Source organism: Pinus tabuliformis, chromosome 8 (assembly GCF_031772625.1).
Source record: "Pinus tabuliformis cultivar Carrire ecotype Pingquan chromosome 8, CPIR1, whole genome shotgun sequence".
Taxonomy (NCBI): Eukaryota; Viridiplantae; Streptophyta; class Pinopsida; order Pinales; family Pinaceae; genus Pinus; species Pinus tabuliformis.
In genome coordinates, this window is record NC_142294.1 from 340,846,071 (window position 1) to 340,872,390 (window position 26,320).

Here is a 26,320-nt window from a genome sequence, read left to right on the forward strand (position 1 = left end):
ACATGTAAAGAACATTTTTGGAGCATTCCTAATATAACAAACACCCATTGGAAGTAGACCCAGAGACGTAGTCCAAGAGGGATGAACTTCGTAAACAATGTTTGATGTGTTTGTGTCTTTTATTCCTACTATTTATTCTTCGTTTTAGTTCTCAAAGTTTGATGTTTAAGGCATATTAACAACTTAATTTCCCTCTTTCATTCACACATATACCACCTTACTTAATGTTGGTGAAACTGCGCTAATAAAGATTTTAGATCAATTATGGTCCATACAAGGTGTTGCAAAAGGTTGGCACTATGGCATACAAATTGGAGCTTCATGAATCTTTTCGAGTGCACCCAATTTTCCATATTTCATTCTTAAATAAGGTTATAGGTGACAAGCTCCTAGTTCAAACAATATTGCCAGAACTTGACGAGGAAGGAAAAATCATATTGGAATCTAAAGCAGTCACAGAAACAAGAACTCAATAGCTATGAAATCGATCAATTTCAGAGTATCTCATCAAGTGGAAGAACTTACCTGCTGAAGATTCCACATGGGAGGATGATAATTTTATACAAAAGCATCTAGAACTACTCAAGCGTTGAGGACAACACTTTCATGATGGAGAGGGGCATGTTAGGTCCCTATTATACTAGTGTATGTTCTTACCCAACTGGCACATTCTTGCATATTTTGCAATTTGAAGCATGTATTTACTGCAATATGTATATTATATGTTGAATCTATTTTAATTACAACATTGTATGGAACCACAGATTGTATTTTTTATATCTTGTGATATAAATACTTCAAGTTGTTTCATTCAAAATATCTGAGAAAGTATTCAATTTTAGTTTCTTTTCCTGCAACACTGAGTGAACAAATCTTGGACTATCCTTGAACAAATTGTGTGGGTATTATAGTTTCCTCGTGAATAATTTGGCAGAAACATATGTTTTCTTACAAATTCCTTTGTCTTACACATTTTGATTAAAAAAATCACTGGTGCACTACGTGAACCTCCTTAACATGTTATGTAGTTTCAAACATTTGGTCTCTAAGTCAAACTTGTCTTGCCTACATCGAACTGGAAGATTCCAAAATACATAAAAGGGTGAATCTAGGACCTCTTTCTTTTCTAGTTCTGCCTAACCCAGAGCGTTTGGTTACCCAGAGGAATCAGAGGAATAAAGAAGCATCAAGTTCAGGTATTTTTTTTATCAAGAAGGCCCTTCATCACCTCTGATTATCCAAAATCAATATTTTCAAGTTTAAACTCTAGAAAGAGAAACTCTTTCTTTGTCTTAAAGGAATTAAAAACATCTCATAGAATGTAAAGGCCACCGCTATTAGTAGCACTGTTGATCTTGTGGTCTAGCAAATTTGTTTATAAAGATTGTCAAGGAGATCCTTAGAAATATTTTTAATAATTATCCAAACTCTCTTGTGAAACTTTTGTTTTTTCGATCAGATCAACAACCTTCTTCCTATTTAGATCTTCGATCATCACTTTACTAAATGCAGTAAGCACTCCCAAGTAAGTAGCTTCAACCTCTTTTTCATCCAATTCTACTACCCATAAAATTTGAAAGATATATCCTGATAATAATCCTCACTTGCCATGGGAAAAAAACAAGAAAAAGGTCTCTCTGCTATAGTGGTCAAGGCAACTATCATTGGATTATTAGAAACTACTCGTGTCAAACAATGGGTTGTGACAAAAAATCTTGGAGACGCCATTGAAATTTACTACTTCTCTCTCCCATTGCTCCAATCTCGAACTCATTTATCAACACCAAATACTCAAAAAATTATCGATGTCTCCTTTTTCCACATTACTCAACTCATTTGGTCCTTCACTTGTTCCATGGGGTGGTAGTTTTATGGTTCCTATAGCTCTCTCGTCCCTCCAACTACACCATTCCAGCTTTCAAATATATGGTGCAAGACCTCTCCTAGTGGCCCCATTACTTGAGACCTAGGATACTTAACTTTAAAGCAACAAATTACTCAGCAAAGAAATCACTTAAACCATCAAAGGAATAACTAGATTACATAGTCTGAAGCAAAATATTGGGAATTGAGATTATCCTTCAGACCTTGGTGGTGCATGGGGAAGAAATTTCCCAACTAAGGCAAGAAAATCAATGGTTAAAGCATTGCATGGCTAGTTTCATGTCTCCAAGGACACAGTCACTGGGCTAGTGGAAGCTAAAGAGGACTTTGTTCTGTAAATCTTGATTGAATCAAACAAAGGAACTAACTGCTCAGAGTCCAGGAAATATGGACTTGAAGTTATATCTCCACTCCTTTTTAATGTTTTCTAAATTTCAGTTAATTCAGGGAACCTTTGTCAAGATGTATGCTTCTAAGGATTCTAGAAATTACTGTTCTCTCTAGGCTTCCTCTTTTTGCCAGTGGAGGATAGCTAAGTCCTTTCAAAGCTCTATTTCAATTTTGCTAAAGTTTCTATGTAAATTCTTCTGTACAGATTGACTACAACCCATTTTTAATACACAAGCTAACCATATAATTGCCAGGTTTGAATTTTTTGTCATGGGGAATCTGAGGAATCATTTCAATTACATGAATTTTGGCTCAGCTCTTTTCACATACATACTAAATGAAAGTCTCACAACAGGTTTACACAACATGACAATCAAGGTGATAAAATACAATAACATTAACAGTTGAAAATGCAGAGCTTTTGTAAAATGAAGAGAGGGTTTGAATGACACTAAGCTACCATTTGAGATTGGACACAACTGCCGCGCAAAACCACCACATATGGAGGGTTTCCAACTCTTCAAAGTAGGTGTAGGAGGAAACATATTCAAGCCGATGGAAATTTGCTTTGTGACAACTGAAATTTTCTCTGTGACAAGGGTCGCTGGCAGTGCAGGTCGAACAAAGGCAAAAACTGGAATCCACAGATAATACACAACACACATAAACACAAGTAATGTAATTTTACCTAAGACGACAGTAAATTTGTTTAAGGGCATCATGGAACAAAGATTTGTTGGTTGTGAATTGAACAAATCTGAAGGTGTATCAAGTTTTACAAAGACCCCGAGCTAAAGCATAGAGGATGTTTCTTGGTTCATTATAACCATTAAAACCCATGAGAAGAAATCAGGTACAACACCTTCCGTTCATTATTACTTTAACTAATTCATTGTGATTGCAGTGCTCCCCTGCCATTTGGCGACTCAAAAAACTCGGGCAATACATATTTTCTATATTTAGTTATATGTATTTCGAAATTATAAAATTTCTAAAGTTCTAAATTGTGTATTTCTATATGGTTTTTTCCTATTTTCATTGTTCAATGGAATACAAATAATAAATATTCTTTATTCGGTTCCTATTTATTCATGTTTATATTATTGTGTTAAATATATGTATTGTTAAAATAAGTTTAAATTTGATATCTCAATTTTTTTTCTTATTTCTAAATTTTTCAACTAGGAAAAACACATTGGTGACATGCTGAATATGAACGAGTATGAATGTGAAAATTCTAATAAGTCCATTTGGTTCCCCTCTTTACTAATTTGACTAGACATGAAACAAACTACACTAGATAGTCCTCCCGAAATCTTTAAAAATCTTCCCACAGATGGAGAGTGACTCAACACATACAAAAAATGTTTCCTCCCTCATTACACATTCAATTTTCCCTACAAATAATTGAATTTTGGTATGTGACTCTTTAGATGTAGACCAGCAAGAGATTTTGTATCAACCTACAATTGACCAAATATATATATATATATATGATCAGTTAATAATCTAACATGATATTCCCAATTCCACCACAAGCAGAAAAAGAACAAAGAGATATACTTTTACTCCTTCCGCATGTTGAAAAAAAGAAAAAAAGAAGCATAATTATATACTATCATTTATATTTATAAATGTAACAAGAGAAATGAGATATTTAAAGCCCAACCACATACGTTTCTTACCAATTGTGTTCAAAAATAAAACGAAACTGTAAATAACCCACTGATTCAAAAAAAGGCCTATCAGCCTAAATAACCATCTAATTAAAATTATAAAATATTATCAATTTATACATTTTTTATTTAGAAAAATTATCTCATTAAAACAATTCGATTCCATCAAAATCGCATCCAATAAAGAAAAGTCAAGAATTTAATTAAGAAATTGCATTCAACTGATTGACTTGGAGCAAATGGGCACGTCCTGCAATTGGAGCGATGCACAGAGGTGGTAGGCTCCAACCGTCTATCCGATTAAGCATGGCTCATGATCTTTGCGAGATAGATTGGAGCGTACTTCTCAATGAACGCCGCGTTTCTTTTAAGATTCAGTAACCTCGTATAATTGGACAATGTGGATAACAATCGGCATCATGAAATTCTCATTAATTAATTGGTCATATCTCTCCGCATATATATAGTTTAGTTGTGAATTAATTATTTATAAATTAAGAAAATATACATCATTCAAAATCATTTGTTTGTGACCAGTACATATCTATCCATACAGAAATTCAAGAGTGTGTTATAAGTAGATACTCAAAAATAAAAAATAAAAATACAACTTTTAGCTAATTAAATGTATTTTATATATAGTTTAATTTAGTTTAGAATTAGTTTTAGAGTTAAGGCTTTTGTGATCTAGATCAGTATTGAGAAGAAATTTTAGGCGAACATTACATCATAATTCATTAGGTTAGTTTAGTTGTGAATTAATTTTAGAGTTGAGGTTTTTGTGATCCATGTTAGTATTGAGAAGAAATTTTTCGTAAACATGACATTATAATTCATTTGTGAAAGCGTGTGGAACCAACAAGTATGGTTGTTCGTGAGAACAAGTTGAAGAACCACCATGGTAGTGGTTTAAATAGGGAGAGCAGAGAGAGAACAGATCATCCAACCGCTATGAAATTGTACTGGACTGAGGGATAGGGAGATTTAATTAGTTCAAAAATTAGTTTTATTAAATTTATTACTATATTTGTTTAAATTTAATTGTTTAAATTTAATGAGAATAAACTAATAATAGACATATTATTAAAGCTATATATAAGAATACAAACTAATATTTATTAAATAAATTAGAATTGCTAATTAAAGGCTGACCAACTTAGTTAGAGTAAAATTATTTTAAAGTTATTAGTTCTTATTCGTTCATATTAAACTTATAAAGGAAACAACATTCTTTAAATTTTTCTTCATTAAGGTGAAACTTATTATACTAACTATTACATTATATTAATAACTCACTAGGTCTTAATCTTTATATAATCAATGAGTATAATAGATTTATTATTAATGCTAAAGCCATATAAATACAAATTGATATTAAACTTTTCTTCATTCTTTAAATTTTTCTTTACATTAGTTATTACATTATACCCAAAATTAACTAAGTCTTAATTTAACTTTATATAATTAATGAGTATAAATTAATAGATTTACTATTAATGCTAAAGCCATATAAATTAATATTAAATTTTTCTTCATTCTTTAATTTTTCTTCAATAAGGAAAACTTATTATATTAACTATTACACTATACCAATAATTAACTAAGTCATAAATTAACTTTATATAATTAATGAGAATAAAATAATAGATTTACTATTAGTGCTAAAAAAATGAAGGGTCTAACAAAATTGGAAAGTTGCAATTTCTTAATTAAAATTTTTTAGAAATTATTTTGAGGTTATTAAGGAACTACTGAGAAAGAAGATGGCAGTTTCTAATTAGTTAAATCCACCAATGAATATTCATTAATTTAAATTAAAGTATAAATGTGATAATTGGCATCATTCTTTAAAATTCCTTTATTACGGTAAAAATGTTACGTTAACAATGCTAATTACCAAGGCTTAAAAAGATTCTTACTACCTCTATAAATAAATATCTTATTACAAGAAATGTTAAAAAGGTTAAATAATTATTAAAAACAAATAGAAAAGAAGGGATAAAGTACAACACAAGGATAGAAGACGAGAGAAGATCACAATAAAGGAACAACACAAGGGGTGGGAGCAGGGAGGAGGCGGTTAGGAAGAAAGGGCAGGGATTCAACATCTGTTAATCTTCCAATCAACATCCCTATTGAGATTGCTCAGCCTTTTTTCAATTTCCATGGCCTCCCTAAACTTTTGGTGATGAAAAGGGGCAATCTTGGCAATAACACAGGCCTCCTCAATGCATACGTGATGCTTAGTTTTTTCCTCATGTTCTACCAGGGCGGAAGACCTAGTCCTCCCATGTTTTATGTCAGCTAAGTTTTCATGAATCCTTTGATTAATAGAGTTCCAAGTCTCACCAACATAGGGGGTCCCACAGGAACAAAGAATGATATAGACACTTTCATGTCCATGGGGTCGATGGGGTCTTTAACAGATCTAAGAGAGCCACAGATGGTGTTAAGGGGTCTAAATGAAGAGGGCACATTATGCCTCTTGAGGATTCCCGCAATTTTGTCAGTGGTCCCCTGGATGAACGGGAGATGAACCCCTGAGACCGTATCCTTAGGGTCTTTCTTAACTTTGGGACCTTCGTTGGCTTTAAGGAAAGCTTCTAGACCTTGGTGCCTACTGTAACCATTATTAACAAAAACATTAAGGACATGGGCTTTCTCCTTCTCAAGGTTATTCTCATCAGATATTCTCAACGCACGAGTCGCTAGCTTGTTGAGAACACCCAACTTTTGAGTAGGGAAATGATGGGAGCTGGCATGAAAATATTGCTTAGTACGAGTGCTCTTCCTAAGCACTTGGTGGGAGAAATAACTATCAATTTTTTTTGAAATGAGAACATCCAGGAAAGGAAAACAACCATCAAATTCTTGCTCCATGGTGAACTTAATAGAGGGGGATTGATTGTTGAGATGCTGGAAAAAGAGATCTAACTCCTCCTGGCCATGAGACTAGATGACACCAGTGTCGTCCACAAATCTTTTCCAAAGCTTGGGCAAGAGTCGCGCAAAGGCCAAAGCCTTGGATTCAAAGTCTTCCATAAGCCTTGGATTCAAAGTCTTCCATAAAAATATTAGCAACCACTGGGGACAGGGGTGAGCCCATGGCAACCCCGCATGTCTGTTCATAGAATTCACCTTCGAAGCTGAAGAAAGTAGACGTGAGACAGATTTCGACTAAATGAGTGGTATCGAGATCGATCATGACTTCAATGGCCTCCTTTATAGGAATGCATGTGTAAAGGGAGACCACATCGAAACTCACAAGAATGTCATCAAGGTTGAACTTTATGCCCTTAAGCTCATTGACAAAAGATGAAGAGTCTTTAATGAATGACTATGTGAGGCCCACAAGGGGTCTAAGCTTCGAGGCCAGGTATTTAGCAAGGAGGTAGGTTGGACCTCCTATGGTATTGACAATGGGTCTAAGGGGAGCCCCTTCTTTGTGAATCTTTGGAAGCCCATAGATCCTCGGAGTGATGGGGCTACTCTCAATAAACTTATGGAAAATCCACGAAAATCATGTGTTTATCGCAGTACATGTATGATCTATTCAGACGAAAATTCAATTGTGTGTTATAAGTAGGAATTAAAAAAACAACAAAATTCTTTATAAATTCGATCAAAACAACTTTGAGCTAATTAAACATATTTTTAATAAATTAATTAATTAAAAATAATTTAAATTTTACACCGAGCCTATAACATAAATAAAATTGCCTCATTCATATATATATACATATGAAAACAAAAAAAACCAATATTTTTTTATAATGATAGCTAATGACCTACATGATAACAAATATCACTCTTACAAAGTTAAATAAGAAATACTGCCCAATGACAATTTAAGGTCATACCGTTCAAGTTTATATATTCCATACAATTTATTGGAATTTTTTTATGTATATCGAACGGAGAACTTACTGGGAGATAGACAGCAGTCTGTGAGGTTGTATTCATTGCCTGAAAAGAATTTTGTCGGCCATGCTATTCGTCGATTGAGCCTCGGGAGATGAGAACGCACGTTTCAAAAGTGTCTCAGTTTCATCGCGCGTACCCTATCTGTCAAACGCTTTCAACGAAAGCAACCTCTGGTTTGTACTATGATCGTCTGTCCGTAGATTCCATGTGCCCGGCGGCTCTGGATTCCTTAAGGATGTGCGCCATTCTGGCGGGCCGGCGGCTATGAGGTTATTCCGCGTGTTTCAACTTGGACTTTTGTATATATATATATATATACACACACGGCTGAAAGATTTGTAATAAAGTGTTTGATTCCATAGTGCCTGAGCTACGTGTTTTGTGGAGTCATCTTTTCTTCGCAAATTTCACCTAGATCTGCATACAATCCCTATGCTAAATGGTGCAATTACAGCTCAGAGTAGATCCTCTCCTAGTGACGGCACGGGCTACGTCTTTTCTAAATTGCAAGATTACGGGCAGTGGGTTAATGTACCCGGGCAGTGCATGGGGAAGTTACTCGAGAGTTGTGTTTGATTACACTTACATTGCTGACATCATCTTCGCAGAAGGTTGGGATAATTAGAAAGATCCCACCAGACAATCGTAAGCTAGTTTAACACAACTAAAGAAAATTTAGCGCACGCCCCTATGTGGACTGTTAGCATTCAATTGTAATAACATTATTGTTCTTCATTCTCTGTGTAGGACTGTGTTCTATGGGCTGTACAAATGCTCCAGACCTGGAGCAATAGATAAAGGAAGAGTTTCATGGTCACGTGATCTAGACAATCAGTGGGTTGCACCGTGTTTGAGTGCCAGTTTCATTGATGCGGAGAATTGGATCAGAGATATACCGTCTCGCCTTCAGAGAGCAACCAATTTGGTTCCACGACATGGCTGAAATATCGTACCATTAATCTCTGGGTTTTAACATCGCCTTCATCATTCCAGTCGGTATCCGTACGTTAAGCTGCATCCATGGATCATCTCAAGCGATAAGCGAAAGGGCCCATTCGTCGATTGCTTTGAACAATTGTTCTGTCATTGATATTCTTTATCGGTTACCCCCAACGAAAGCGTATTCGACATTCCCAAACCGTTAATTCTTTCATTTGTTATTGCACGTCGTGCTGACATTGTTGAACCGTTGTTCCATCCACAACTTGTGCACGAAGGATCTTGTATTTTCAAAAGTCTCCATATCGGCATTCGTGTAACGACACAATATTTTTCAATAGTCTAATGACACAATTTACATTTAATATATTCCTCGAAACGAGTCAACCTTTAATGCTCTCTGCCTTTATGTATTGTATACACTTGATTACGTGAGTTTTAGAGGATTCTTGGTATCTTTGACTACACTTCAACGGCGCTGTACGAGGGATACTTCCTCTATCCGTTTTTCCGGATGTTTTATCTACCGGGAAATTGTAAGGTTTATTTCATTCTTACAATTTTTTTAGGATGCCAAACTAAATTTTAACTCCGACATTGACTTTAATATTCTAAGATACGCTAAACTAAATATGAGAAGTCCATTGCATTTTGGGATAAATGTGTTTAATTTCAAACAAATAACTCCAAAATGAAAGTATATTTAATTATTATTTTAACAAAAATAAAAAATATAATTAATAATTCAACCAAAATAAAAAATATATATTTATATTTATATTTTTTTAATATTTATATTCATCGCTCTCCCTTTTCTTTTTCTCTTTCACATGTTTCCAATTCAAATTAAATCACTTCAATTTTTGTAAATTAAATCATTTAAATTTAAATTTTTTATTTTCAAAATTTCAAAATCTGAGTAAGTCAATTAGTTAACAATGTATGTTTTTTCTTAAGAGGTCACAGATTCAAAACCAGAAAAATAAAATATATCTAAAATGCACCCCACAAAAGTGGATCCCTTTTTTCTTTTTAACTTTTATATATTATGAATTTAACTATGTTAAAAAAAATTATATAAATACAGCTGTCATAAAACACGAGAAAAGACTTCGAAAATAGGAATTGTTTCCCATTTTCCTTTTCGTTATCTCTTAATATTCCCTTTTCCTATATTAGGAGGGAAAAAGAATGCAACCACAAGTATCATTAGAACAAACTTATTAAAATTCAAAACTGTGTGTTGAATTTTCATAAAACAACCAAAGACATACAACTACCAGATTATAGGTTTCCTTAAATGTGGGAGGAGAACTACATCCACTCTCCTATCTCTCTTGAACCTACTTTACCATGATATGATTTGTTACCACTTTAATAGCATTATTCTTAGTTAGGGCGAAGGTGCGTTACACATGCTGCCTTCATTTAAAATATACATATACATATTTGTAATGTAATATATGCAGATATATTGGCACATGGGTTAATGTATGACCATATTATGAGAAACTTTATGTTTAGCCTTTTTATTATTAGTCCCGGTCAACGCAATGAATATGGAAATAATTTTCAGTCCATTCTTGGAATAAATTTATTTGGTTTTGCTAAATTTGCTGAATTTGTTATAATTTATGTAACATGCAATATTTACGACAATATTGTAAATAAAGTAATTGGTTTTTATTTTTTATTTTTTAAGAAATGATTTTTTATTTTTTATTAATTACCAGATTTGAAAAAATTAATTACCAGTGGTTAGAGTATTTATGTGACAAAATGTTTCTCTTATGTTTTGCATGAATTTGAAATGAAAGCGTGGCACAATGGCATGTTTATGTGAGATTATATGTGTTTTTGTTTATTTTTAAGAAAAATATTTATGATAAAATATTTCTATTAGATTTAATTAAGATTAATATTTAGTTAAAGTAAATCTAAGTGAAATTTTATTTGAGGTGGGAGTGATTATATAAATTTAATTAAGGAAATTTGTATTTTATATTTTTAAGAACATTGACGATCAAATCTTACCGCCAATTTACAGCAGAGTTAACACACCTTGAACATAGTCATGAACCACATTTAGTTCCACATATATTATCCATTTGATATATGTAATAAAGCCATGATTGTAATGCTAAGGAAAAAAATAGATAATATAGATTCAATATTCGCTTTTGGAATCACATTGTGTGGGGCAGTGAAAATTTACGTTTTATGTCCATAATTCCACACACACATCATTGTTGCATACATATTTTAGTTTTCCGCAACTAGAAATTTCAAATGATCCATGATGAATTCGTGTTGGGGAATTAGTTTACAATGACATAGTCTGAAACTTCACGATGCTATAAGGTGACACCCCATAACTCTGCCACATGCCACCAATTTTTGGTCAAATCAACGTATATGAATTTGTTATTGTTTAAGGCATAAGTCCTTCCACTTACATAGTGGGACGAGTGTCTATTAAATGATAAATTCTTGTTTGTTGGCTACTGTTAGTTTGTGGCACCTAAAAATTTTAAATAAAACCCCAAGAATTAGTGGCAAGGAATTATTCCCACTATGGCTTGGACTCAAACTTAACGCTAGTATCATGTGACATTATTTTTCTTTTGGACTGACTTTATGCAAAGAAGTGAAAATTTACCCTTTATGTCTGCACTTCCCCACATATGTCTTTGTTGTGTACAAATTTTAGCTTGCAACACCCAACAATTTTAAACGATACACCACAAATTCGTGCTAGGAAATTAGTCCCGTGATGATGAAGTGTGAAACTCTACGCTGCTATCACATGGAACCCCACAACTCTATCACTTGCCACCAATTTGTGGTCAGATCAACCAATATAATTTTTTTATTGCTTAAGGCCTAAGTCTTTCCACTTTCGCAGGAACTTGAGAGTTTGTTAAATGGAAAATTCTTGCATGTGGACTATTGTTAGATCTCAAAATCCATGATGGTATCACGTGGCACCCATAACTCTACTAGATGCTAACTATTTTCAGTGAAATCAACATAAAATGGATGATATAGATTCAATATTTGCTTTTGGACTCACCTTGTGAGGAATAATCAAACTTTACCTTTTAGGTCCACACCCCCACACACGTCTTTGCTGCATACATATTTTAAATAATGCGCCATGAATTCATGCCGTAAAATTATTCCCACAGTGACATGCTTTGAAATTCCACAGTTATATCACTTGGCACCCCATAACTCTATCCCATGCTACCAATTTTTAGTCAAATCAACATATATATACATTTGTTAGCATTTAAGGCCTATGTCCTTCTACTTCTGCAGTAAGACATGAGTCTCCATTGAACGACAAATTCTTGTCCGCTAGCTATTGTTAGTTCGTGACACCCGGTAATTAAAAAAATGCCCCATGAATTGGTCGTGTGGAATTAGTTTCATGGTTATTTGGACTCAAATTCGATGCCTCGATATCACGTAGTTCCGCAAAAATCTATCACACATCATCTATTTTCAGTTAAACCAAAATAAAATACATAATATAGATTCAATATTTTCTTTTGGACTCACCTTGTGTGGAGCAGGGAAATTTTATGTTATATGTCTGCACTTCCACCGACACGTCTTTGTTGCATATAGATTTCAATTCAAAACATCCAACCATTTTAAAATATGTGCCATGAATTTGTATCGGGGAATTAGTCCCATGATGACGTGGTCTGAAACTCCATGTTGCTATCACATGGCAGCCCATAACGTTTCCACGTACTAAGAATTTTTTTGTCAAATCAACACAGATAATTTTATTATTATTTTAAGGCCCAAAGTCCTTAAATCAACATACGGTGAAACTTTACCTTTAACGTCCACACTTTCGTGCACATGTCTTTGTTGAAGACAAATTTAGTTCATGGCATTCAAAAATCTTAAATGATGTGCCATTAATTTGCCTTACTGAATTAGTCATGTCGTGATGTGGTATGAAACTCCACATTGTTATGACATGGCACCCCATAACTCTGTGACATGCCACCATTTTTTTGGTGAAATGAATGTATATAAATTTGTTACTCTTTAAGGCCTAAGTCCTTCCACTTTTGTGGTGAGACTTGAGTGTCTATTAAATGGAAAATTCTTTTCTGTTGGCTATTTTTAGTTCGCGACACCTAAAAAATGACCCATGAATTCATGGCAGGGAATTAATCCCATGGTGACATGGACTCAAACTCGACGGTAATATATTGTGGCCCGCCATAGCTTTGCCACATGCCACCTATTTTTGGTTAAATCAACTTATATAATCTTTTTACTATTTAAGGCCCATGTCCTTCCACTCCTATGGTGGAACTTGAGTCTCATCAACTTATATAATTTTTTTACTATTTAAGGCCCATGTCCTTCCACTCCTATGGTGGAACTTGAGTCTCTATTAAGTGACATATTATTTTTTTGTTGCCTACTGTAATTTTACAACACTCGGCATGTTTTCCAAGTGTAGGTAGATTCAATATTTTCTTTTGGGTACAAGTTGTGTGGATAAGTGGAACTTATCCTTTCATGTCCACACTTTTGCACATGAATGGTAGTAATTAGAAACTCATATATGAAATTAATAAAGTTTTTTACATGAGTGCATTATTATTGTATGTTTTCTAAGTGTAGGTATTTGGGTCTCCTTTTACAATATGATTATAGATTCAATATTTCTTTGATTTCAATTTATGTGGAATGGTGGACCTTACTGTTTTATGTCACACTTTTGCTTATACTTTAGCTCTGCACATCTTTGTTGTGCACCGATTTTAGTTCTGCATGTCTTTCTTTTATATAGACTAATTGCATACAAAATTTAACTAGTATAATCATGTATGTTAGAGATCCATGTTTTCTTAGGTAATTGAATTAGACTTGGTAAGATTTTCTAAAATGGGATGCCTAGTTCATGGGTCCAAGGAACATAGTTTATAAATCTTCTACGACGAGGTGCTACATATCCTGACTTCCACAACTTTATACATATTTCTTTGTCTACAAACTTTTCAAAAAATCATATATTAAATAAATATGGTTATATAAGTATTCAAACCACATTATATAATCTATAATTTGAGGCATCCTGGCATTGAAACAAGGAAAAATTATCTTATTTTATCTTAATGTGAATGAATGACAAGATATTTTGGTGAACATTATCACTAGTTGAGATTTGTATTCAAAATGAATAAGAGAATTAGAATGGCATTAAACAATGTCATAGCTATGAAACAACTATGTTCTTACTATAATTAAAATTGTGGTGCGGGATAAGCATGTGTAGAAGGAAGCTTAAGTCTCTAGTCTACATATTCTCCTTCATTCACATTTCTCGTATGTGAAAACATTTGTTTCATTTAGTTTAGTTTCTGATGAATAATTTTAAATTGATATGTTCTAAATCAATTAAGAGAAATTGAAATTCATAACTCCAAACACTAATCTAAGTAACTAGCATAATAAATGATTGACAACCTTATTATATAGATTGATACAAAATGTTAGATAGACCATTCAACAGTCATCCCTGAGATCAATTTCGAGCCATGAATGTTGTTTAAAATCTAATTAATTGAAAAAAACCACCACAGAGGGTTGTTATTTAACATAAATATTAAACCAAAAATGAAAGTGATACACACACACACACACACACTTCTATATATTTAGCAAGGTAAAATCATCATGCAATATGCAAATAGCTATTAAAATGATCACCTTATGACAAATATGTAGATCACAATCTAATAAATAATAGCTACACTAACACAAATAATACAAAGTAAGTAACATCATAACTATATGTTTCCAAGTGTAGGTAGATTCAATATTTTCTTTTGGGTTCACATTGTGCAGAGCAAATCAAACTTATCATTTTATGTCCATACTTATGTACATGTTTTATTTCATCTTGTGTGAATTCATGAATGAAAGTAAGTTGAAATAAATATATGAAATTATTAAAGTTTTTTTCATGATTGCATCATTACTATTTGTTTTACAACTGTAGGTATATTGGCCAACTTTTATAATACATTTATATATTTAATACTTGGTTTGAGTTAACTTGTGCAAATCAGTGTAACTTATGATTCTATGCCACACTTCCACATATGCTTTAGTTTCACATGTGTTTGTTGCACACATATTTCAGTTTTGCATGTATTTCTTTAGTGTAGACCTTAACTGTGGGCAAATTTATGCTAGTATAATCTTGTGTGTTAGAGAGGCATGTATTCTTAGGTAATTGCATTAGAGTTCATAATATTTTTTGAAGCGGGACACGTAGTTCGCGAGTCCGAGGAACATAAAACTTACAATTTTATCTTCTTTCTTCTACATAAACTTTGATATGTCGTTTAACATTATATGAAGAGTTATCAAACTATTATTATGAGGTAAAGTCATAAATACTAAGGATACGCACACATACACAAAAACAATGATTGGAGTCTATGAAGTCATTAGTAACATAAACAAATATAGAGTCATTAAACTTGTAATGACATGTTATGTTTTTGCTTTAATAACCTATTTGCATGAAACATGAAGTGACAATTTACTGACTTATGTCCTGGATATATTAAAATGTAGACAAGTGAAGAAAATCAATAAATTTAAACTGAATAAAATTAGTTGCATGAATTTGTTATTATGGCGAACAACAAACCTTTGAAACCTTATGCTACTTCAATCTTTGTGAAAACAATCCTAAATCTTGCGGTGAAAAATAATAATACTGCAAAATTGAAATGTTGTCCCCGATTGTTTGAATGTATGCATGGTACAGAACAACTACATACTTCGTGGCATTTAGTTTGGCTCCTTACATCATTGGAAAAAATTATTCAATTCCAAAATGCTAATAAATTGTATGAAGCTATTACCTTTTTCTCCCATAATTGTGTTATTTTATGAGTTGCAAAAAATTTACATAATAATTTATGACTTGTTAATTTACTTATGAAAAATTTACTATTTATAATTTATAGCAAAGTGTAGCTACTTTGGGGCCTATATTTGTCTTCCATATATTGAAATCGATTCATTTTTCTCCACGTCATTCAAGAAGGAACTCCACAAATAGAGAAATCATTACACTATAAATATTTGGACTTCCTTTCCAACATGATTATAAATTAAATATTTGCTTTTGGGCCCACAATAGAGTGGTGAAACTTATTGCCATATTTGGGTTCTTTTGCACATGATTTTGTTCCACATATAATTTAGCTACAAGAGGATAGCTTGATAAGCACAATTACAAATTAAATATTTTCTTTTGGGCCCACTATAGAGCGGTGAAACTCACTTTCATATTTGGGTTCTTTTGCACATGAATTTGTTCCACATAGAATTTAGTTACAGTCAGTTAGCTTGATAGCTAACTGCTTCCATATAGTTTTGTGATTGCTTGTGTTAGTGGTTCATAAATATACATGGCCATAGTGGCAATAATTTGAAACTATTACCCTTTTTTGGCATAATTGCATTATTTTATTAGTTGCAAAAAAGAAATAATCATTTATGAGTTGTTATTAATTTATTTACAAAAATTTATTACTTATAATTTATATCCAAGTGTAGCTATTTTGAGGTTTATATTTCTTCCATGCATTGAAGTATCTTGATTTCTCTCCACATAATGGAACGAGGAATTTGATGACTAGAGAAATCATTATACTCCAGTGTAAATATTTGGGCTCCTTTCGCAACATGATTATAAGAAAAATATTTCCATTTGGGCACACTGCATGTAGCAGTGAAAATTATACTTGAAAGTGTACTTATTCATATTCCTTTGTTTAGCACATAATTTAGCTAGAGTCACAAGTCTTCCACGATGCATTTTCAATCAAGTGCTTTATTTTTTTGTTTGTATTTTTGTTAACACGGAAATTTTGGTGTGTGAAAATTTTGGGCAAGAACAATGAATCCATGGTTTCACTTGAAAAATAGATTTGTAAACTAACCCATGTGTCGAATGTCATTTGGGTCAAACACAAGTCTTTCAAAAGTTAAACCTCACACTCTATGTATTGTCCTAGTGCAAGCTAGTTGTACTAGAAATTGTCTTCATATTCTGCAATGACTTTTACTTCCAAAGAAACGCGAAACATTGGTGTCCACATATTTTCAACTTTTGTACCATATAATCCTTGGAATTTTTTTCTTTGTAATTTTCTAATAGAAAAATAAAAAATTTCGATCCAAATTACATCTTGTTCAAGGTATGGTTGAATACTTGTAGCCTTGTCAAATGCTTCAAGGACTATTAATTTTGTATCCATATGTTCTCTCATTGTGCTACAGCTAAATATTGAGGTTTATTGTGATGACCACATACTAAGTTTGTATTTATCAGGTTGTATTGTCTAATATAAGTCACATGGGAGAGATTGATGATAACAATTATATAAGGAGATGGTAAGTTTATGTGTAAGTTCCATTGGAAATGTCAGTAATCCTTCTTGTGTTTTTTTCGACAAATAGATTTCAAGTAAGCATGAAAGACTATATACCAAAATATAACGGAAGTGTTGTCCCTAGACAATTTGAAGAAACACATCTACTTTAACTGTTGCATATGTCATTATGTGCCACTAAGCTGATTAGACAAACTTTGTCTTAACAATTCTACTTCCATATTTTGTTTTGGGTTTTGTTTGTGTGGAACAATGGAACTTTCCATTTTATGTCTGCAGTTCGACACATATATTAGTTCCACATATATATTTGTTCCACAGAGGTTTCAATTCCACACATATTTTAGTTTGGCACAAGTTATCCTTCCGTAGAGACTTGAACTCCAAACAATGTTTAGTTATAATGATAAGTGTAATATTTTTAAAAATGTGTCTTCTTAGGTAATTGTGTTAAAAATTAGTAATGTTTACGGAAGTGAGAGACTTAGGGAATGAACCCAAGGAGCATGTTATAAGAGGTCCCACGATCCGATGTCAAATTTATGTCTTTCATAATAGTTTCCCATCTCTTCGTTGTTGTTAATCGTGATTCACTAACTCGTTGTTATACCATAAGTGCTTACATGCAGTTACATGGTGGGATGTTAAACTTTGTTAACTGACATAAAAATCCATGTCTCGAACTCATTTGCGCAAGAACAGGTGTGCAGAGCAAATGCATGTGGAGAACAAGGAAGAAATTTCTTTCACACACATGGGATTCAATATGGAATACATAGATTGGAAAATGTGTAGGAAGGATTATTTTTAGTTTCTTTAATGGTTAAGTGTAATTCATTTTGAAATATGAATTTAGTCTAAATTTTCTTTTCTTATGTGAAAAAATTCTTACGTCTTAAAATCGACAAAATGTGAGTTTTCTTGCAAATGCATATACTGGTTTTTTTATTTATCCTCATTTTATAATGAATGACTATATCTAAATTTAAGGATGAGTATCTGTTCCATAATTTACAATTTTATAGTGTCAGTATTGGTTTGTATGTTGAATAATTTCCTTTCTTATTGTTTGTACTGACTATTTTTCATCCCGCAAAGAAAAGTAATATTCGTATTAATAAAATGTTGTCTTAATGAGATATTTTATTCTTTTGATTAGATTATTTGTTGATTTCAATGGGGAAAAATCATGTCAATCTAAGGTGGAACTTGTCTAGATTTTTTGGAGCCCTTAAATATCTATACAATTTCCATTTGATACAGGATATGCGCACTTTAGAAAAATCAACACTCACTTGCAACCAACAAGATTCCTTCCATTACGTAATTTGAATAGATTCCATGCCTCATTATGGTTCAAATAATCCATCTCTTCCCTCGTGTATTTTGACCAAAATTCACCCTCTATCAAATTCATTTCCTCTTTGGATGACCTAGGTTCATCTTTGATGGTATAAATACAAAAGAATATTATAAGTTGGGTGGGTCATACCTTTCAACTTCTTTCCTTACTCGACCAGAACTTATTAAAAGTTTGTCATTTTATCTCTTCATCTGAATCAATTGACTCATCCGAGTCACTCTCTTATGATTTTAGGTGGAACATCAACTTCTTTTTTCCTTTCTTCTTTCCTTGAATATTTTAAATCCAGGAAGTACACCTAATTTCCTTGAAGATCACATATCGATTATAAACTATATTCCTTGTCATTATATGCCACATATTATATATTTTCATTCCATCCTTGTAGCTAATGAAAATACATTTGGTTTCCTTATTATAAAACTACGTGCTCTTCTCCTTTGGGATCTCGAAACTGCTTCATAGCCAAAGAAACTGAGATATATGAATGATGCATTTTTTACAAAACATACTTCATATAGAGTTTTTTCAACCAACACTTGTCATGGAGACCTATTTACTAGCAAACATGTAGTGTTAATTGAGACTCTTATAACTCTTTTTTAACCCTAAATAGGAAAGCATGCTTTTTTTCTTTTCCATCAATGTCTTGTCCATTCTTTTGCATCTTAATTTCATTTAGGAGTGTATGGAGTTATTTTATGGCATACTATCCCATTTTGTTTGCAGAACTTTGTAAACTCTATACCAAAAAATTCACCTACAATATTAGTTTTCAACACCTTTGTATTTTGGCCTGTTTGGTTCTCCATAAGAATTTGGAACTTTTGAAGCTTCTAAAAAATGTATGATTTCTTATTTAGGAAATATAACCATGTCATTGAGATCTAGGAGCAAGCTCGGCGAAAGCGACTAAATAGGGTTTCAGAACTGTGCAGGTATTCGTTTCTAATGGAGGGCGCAAGAGGAGGGAGCTCAACTCCCTCCTATAAAGACGCATCAGCTAGCAGAGGAAAAACACCGATAATCAGCAACAAAATTTTTTCGGATGGCAGGAACAAAGATAAGGAAAAGGAAACAGAAGGGAACAAGACCAAGGAAAACAGTAGCACAAAGGACACGGAGGAAGAAGACAAAAGTCAGGGTGCAAGAGACAAAAGACAAAAGGGACCCTGCAAACCTAAAGCAGAAATTACTCCTAGAATAATATTAAATGACCTTGCTCTACAGGCGCACAGGGAACACATGGGAACCTACGCCATTATCTGTAAATTCATGGGACTCTGGCCCACTGAAAAAGCTTTACAGATGTGGATCAAGTATCACTGGAAACCCAAAGGAAGCATTGACCTACATCTTGGGTCAAAGGGATTCTTCACAGTAGTGTTCTCAAACATTGAAGACAAAGACAAAATATTTGAAGGAGGACCCTACTTTTATGCAGCAGCCGGTCTCTATATGAGGCCTTGGAAGATGAACTTCGTTCCTGAGCGGGAAACCTTCACTTCAGTCCCTGTTTGGGTAAGGCTCTATTCTCTACCTCTGGATTATTGGCAAATAGAAGCACTAACTACCGTTGGTAATAAATTAGGACGTTTCATCAAAACTTCTGAAGCCACAAGAAGGGGAAAATATACCTCCTTCGCAAGAATATGTGTGGAAATGGATCTATCAGGTGCTCTTCCAGAGGAAGTAATCTTGGAAGTTTTTGATGAAGAATGGGTGCAGGCAGTGGACTATGAGCATATCCCATTCAGATGCCGTAGATGCCATGAACATGGACATTTGTTCAAAGACTGCCCTTTTGGTAAAACAGAGAATAAAGGGAAACCTAATACAATGAAGGAGACTGATAGCTTTCAGAAAGTGACAGGTAAAGGGAAAGTGGGAAAAAAGGGGCCAAAGCAACAACACAATGAGGCACAGAAGAACAGTCAGAACAAGTTTCAAGTGCTGGAAGAGAATGAAGAAATCACGAGAGAAAACCAGTCTCAGGAGAAAGGTCCTAATGAAGAAGAAAAGGAGGAAGATAACAAACATTCTCAAGATACTAGTTATCCAAAAGAGCCAATGATGATTGAAATAGAAATGGAAATGGATCGGGAAATGACCCAAAGTGAAACAAATCTAGAGGATCAGGAACTACTGGAAATACTTGATAAGGAGAACCTGGATCTAGAAGGATTCTTAATGTAGGGAGCCAAGGAAGGAATAGACTCTCTACCTCAAGAAGAGTGCAACAGAATACAACAGTTGTTTTTATGGAAAGCTCAGGAAAAGGGGATGGATAAAGGTAAAAAAATTCACAAGCAAGAGCACCGAGGTGTGAAAACTATGAAAGCAACTCCAGGATTAGTGACTAGAAATCGAGGAAAGAAGAGGGGTAGAAAAAATAAAAATGAGCTCCTGATGGAGTGTGGAAAGCTAATGATAGGTTCGGGTAAGATGAAATACCTAACCAGTTACTCCTTTACAAATATTTAATTATGAAGTTCATATCTTGGAACATTAGAGGTCTAGGTAGTAAAAGAAAGCAAAGAAAGCTAAGTAACAGAATGAAACTAGCAATGTTGGACATTATCTTCATTCAGGAAGCAAAATTCTCTATTCAGAAATTAATACAGATCCACAGTAAATGGCTTAACAGATATGAGTTTCTAGAAGTTAAAGCAGAGAACACAGCGGGAGGTATCCTAACTCTATGGAACCCACTCAATGTAAGCATAATAGATGTAGAAGCATTCAGGAATTACTTGTCAATAATTTTTCAACTAGTTAGCGTGTCAGTTAACTTCCTAGTCACTAACGTTTATGGGCCTCAAAGAATAGATGAAAAACTTAGGTTTCTTGAATCCCTGGTTGATCTTAGAAGTAGACATGATGAAATTCCTTGGATCTTGGGAGGAGATTTTGATATTATTAAGTCTCTTTCGGAAAAAAAAGGTGGTACTAGACTACTAAGGAAAGATTCAATAGTTTTCCAAAACTTCACAAAGGATATGAAGCTAGTGGACTCTGAAACACACAATGATCATTTCACTTGGAACAATAAAAGAGGAGGGGAGGCACAGGTCGCCTCCATATTAGACAGATTTTTGTTATCAGAGGAGCTTATGCTCACAAACAGAGAAATTAGTGCTAGTTTTCTCCCCTTTGGTGGCTCAGATCACTGGCCAATTCAATTAGAAATCAAGGGGATTGATTCTCCCAGGAATAGACCCTTCAGATTCGAGAATATTTGGCTCTCCCACCCAAATTTCATCAGCAATATAGAAAAATGGTGGTCCGAAGATTTGCAGATATAGGGCACTACAATGTTCCTCCTTCATAAAAGACTCAAGCACATAAAACTCAGGCTCAAAGAATGGAACAAGAAGGAGTTTGGAAACATTTTTGTGGATAAAAAATCAGTGGAAATCAACCTCCAAGAACTCAATCAAGCACTGATCATGGATGGTTTTGAGAAAGTCAAAAGTGAACAAGCTGATAAATACCATCATGAATGGGAGAAATTATGAAAACAAGAGGAAATATTTTGGAAACAAAAGTCTCGAGTTCAGTGGCTCAAAGAAGGTGAACATAATACCAGATTTTTCCATAGATCCACCATGGCCAATAGAGCTCACAATAGAATCTCTTCGATACTGAATGAAAATGGAGAGCTTCAGAACTCTCATAAGGGTATCGAAACAGTGTTGGTGCAGCATCTCAGAGGCATCACTGAGGAAAATAATCTAAATAGAGAGAAATATATCAAGGAAATTACTAAAAATATCCCTAAGATAGTGTCTAGAGAGGACACTTTTAAGCTGAATAAACCAGTAACTGAAGATGAGGTAAGTGAAGTTATTAAAGACATGTAGAATAGCAGAGCTCCTGGACCAGATGGTTTCAATGTAGAAATTTTCAAGGCATGCTGGAACATTGTCAAACGGGATATTTTGAATGTGGTAGAGGATTCCAGAAGGAATAGGACTATTCTGAAAGCCCTCAATACCTCCTTCATCTCCCTGATTCCCAAACAGGATTCAGCCCTGATTGCTGATAAGTTTAGACCCATTGCTTTATGCAATGTGGTTTATAAAATTATATCCAAGGTGCTGGGTAGTAGACTCAAACCTGTACTCCCTTCTTTAATTTCAGGAGAACAATCTGGTTATGTGGAAGGCAAATAGATCCTAAACAACATTATTCAAGCTCATGAAGTAGTTCACATGCTTACCAGTAAGAAACAGGCTGGTATGATCTTGAAATTAGACATTGCCAAAGCGTATGACAAGGTGAACTGGATCTATTTCAAGAAGGTCCTTTTTGCATTTGGGTTCGATCACAACTCGATCAGATGGGTTATGGCTCTGGTTACTTCTTCTAGCTTTTCAATTTTAGTGAATGGTTCTCCCTCAGGAATCTTCACTCCTTCTAGAGGTCTAAGGCAGGGAGATCCTCTCTCTCCCTTTGTCTTCATCATCATGATGGAAGGTCTGGGCAGGTCCATTAAACAGGCCAAGGTTTTGGGAATAATTAAGGGCCTTCAGTTAACAAAGAATGGTCAATCAATGACTCACCAACAATTTGTGGATGACACTATGCTGCAAGGTATTCCTACAGTCAAAGAAGCCTTGGCTTACAAAAAAATCCTACTTGATTTTGCCTTGGTGTCAGGTATGGATGTCAATCTCTCCAAATCTAAAATATTTTTCTTTAATACTAACATTTCCATTCAGAGAAATATCTCCAGAATTTTGGGCTTCCAGAGGGATTCCCTACCTTCAAAACATTTGGGAATTCCCCTCACAGTTAAGTTGCTGCACAAAAGTATTTGGGAACCGGTGCTTAACAAGATGCAAGACAAAGTTAAGAAATGGACTATCAGATTGTTGAACCTTGCTGGAACGTCGATTCTGGTCAAGGCCATTCTGCAATCTATCCCTGTGTTCTTTTTATTATCCCTCCCAGCCCCCAAAGGAGTGTTACAACAATTCAGCAATATTCAGAGAGATTTCCTTTGGGGAAAAGAGGAAACAAGGAAGAAACAGGCTCTGGTTTCTTGGGAAAAAGTCTGCAAACCCAAGAGTCATCGGGGCCTAGGCTTACATGATCTGGAGATTCTAAGTAAAGTTTTGGGAGCCAAGCTCTGGTGGAGATGGGTTAAAGAACCTGAAGCTCAATGGGCCATGACCTGGAAAGAAAAATATGCAAGCTCATGGCAAAAAAAAGATCTTATAAGAATGTCAAGGAACATAAAAGGCTCCTACATCTGGAATAAAGCCTGGGAAAATAGAAGCCTAGTTCAAAACAACAGTTTCTGGGAGATCAGAGAAGGAGATCTAGCTCTCTTCTGGGAAGATAAATGGCAACAAGAACCTATGCTATTAAAAGAGGATTTTATGAGCCTCAAGCAAGAAACTGACTCCCAAGGATTAATCAAAGTTAAAGATTTCTGGAATCCTCCTCACGACACTGGAAAATGGAGAAACTGGAGAAGCATAGACTACAAAGATGAGAGTCCTATAAAAACAAAAACCAGAGGCACTCATGGGCATTTTAAACCAAAGGAAAATCTTGGTATCAGAGGGATAGGATCAGTTAAGATGGGGCCTCAATAAAGAAGGCACCTTTAATCTTAGAGAAGCAAAGAGGATAATCTTGAATCTCGATTCCTGTGTTCCGGACATTTCCTGGCAACAAATTTGGAGACATCACAGGTGGATGAAGATTAAGTTATTCATGTGGTTAGTCCATCACAAGACAATATTATCTTGGGACAATATCAGAAAAAGGGGAGTTATTGGGCCCTCTAGATGTGAGCTATGCGAAGCCCAAGAGGAAACAATGGAACACATTCTCAACAGGTGCACATTCACCACCTGGTTGTGAGATTCCTTTGCCACTATTTTCCAATAGACAGACAAAGAAAAATATAGTATTATTAACACCCTAAACAAGTGGAGAAGGAACTTCTTAGAAAATGAGCTCCTTAATTTGGCCTGGGCCTTCACACCAAGCTTCATTATCTGGAATGTTTGGGAAGAAAGGAATAAAATAATTTTCAAGGGTGAACTAACTATCCCTCTTCATCTGTTGAACCTGATCCTGAAGCAAATTAAGGAGACAATTAGCACCACTGTCCGCAATTATCCCAAGAATCCTCCTGTTAATTATGAATTGAAAACTTTTATACAACTGGGTTTACATGAGCTCATTCCCCAAGAACAGTGCATAAAGGCAAAAGATATGGAAACCGAGAAGAATTTATGGCATCCTCCACCGAAAGGTTATCTAAAATGCAATATTGATGGTGCTTCAAAAGGAAACCCTGGAACAATAGGTTATGGAGGTGTTTTAAGAAATGAAGTTGGAAACATCATCTTTGTTTTCCATTTCCATTTAGGGCTAGCCACCAAAAATATGGCTGAATTAATGGCTTTGGAGCATTGTTTAAAGCTTATGAAACTAACACATAGTTCCAATGTAATTGTTGAAGCAAATTCAGAGATCTCTATTAATGCGATCAAGAGAATCAGTTGTGGAACAGCGCCAGAGAAGGTCTCGAAACACTGGAGACTAATTCAGGTGTATCAGAGAATTCAAAATCATCTTCTGAGTCTTCGAACTGTTAGTTTTAACCATGTTCGAAGAAAAGCCAATAAGTTCGCGGATATTCTGGCCAATCAAGGTGTGATAAATTCAGAGTGCAGAACTGAGCTGAAGTGGCAGGAGGCACCTCAGAGTAGTTTTAAAGCTCTTTTCATTGAACAAGTGGTAGAGGACAGAGAGATTTTCAATTACTGGGCCAGAGTAAATGGTATGGAATGAAGGTTTCTAAAAACGTTTATTTTCGGTACTTCAGTGGGTTCCTGGGTGAAGAGCATGCTCAAACTGGTCACTCTTCACTGAGGTGTGAGATGCCCTATCTCCTTACTTCTTCGATTTTGAGCACTGAGTCCTTTTCCCAGTTCACGACAGTCTCAGAAACCTATTCTGAGGTGTTCTTATGCGAACAGAATGGTTGGTTGTTTCGGACGACAGCCAATTTCTTTTAGTTCGCTTACAGGGGAGAAAGCTAGACACAAAGTGGTTTCTGGTTGCTCGCTGGGCTTCGGGGTGGTAAGTGGTATAAGGATTGTGGGAGTGATTCCACTGGGCTCCTGACGCGTGGCAAGGGATGGTCAGAAATACCACCTCCCATCGCACCCCATCTTTCGTTCAAATAGGTGTTGCGATATTGTTCCGTGCCGTTCGATTTCACTGTTGAAATCAACAGTCAGGTTTGAGGGTGTAGCTTCGTGGGGCCTAGAGTTCTTTCACACCTTTCGAAACATTGTAATAGGTGTTTTTGGTGTGATCTTTTCAGTCAAACATCTTTTTTTCCATCCTTGGAATTTATTTGTAAGGTTAGCTTTCTTCTTGCTGAGGGGAAGGTCATTCCAAATCAGAATGAGTGGTTTTCCTGGGTCCTTAAAGCATAAATTCTTTTTGTAAATGCTGTACTTTATTTTTTGGATAATGAAATAGAAGGACCGTCTGTTGCTTCAGCAAAAAAATTATAACCATGTCATCTTGGAGAAATCATCAATGAAGGATGAATTATATGTGGAATTACCTAGAAACTTTTCTTGTGCTAGCCCAAATACATCACTATGAATCAATGCAAAATTCATTTTTCCCTTGTAGCATCAAATGGGAATCTA

The 26,320-nt window shown here is 34.5% G+C and overlaps 1 protein-coding gene across 1 annotated transcript; it reads left to right on the forward strand.

Annotated features, from left to right (window-relative positions):
• Nucleotides 1-8,306: 8,306 nt before the first annotated feature.
• On the forward strand, nucleotides 8,307-8,817 carry LOC149235536 (putative pectinesterase 53). Its single transcript, XM_089368585.1, has 2 exons — nucleotides 8,307-8,428; nucleotides 8,622-8,817. Exons 1-2 carry the CDS (start codon nucleotides 8,307-8,309, stop codon nucleotides 8,815-8,817), a joined length of 318 nt encoding a protein of 105 aa, XP_089224711.1.
• Nucleotides 8,818-26,320: the final 17,503 nt, after the last annotated feature.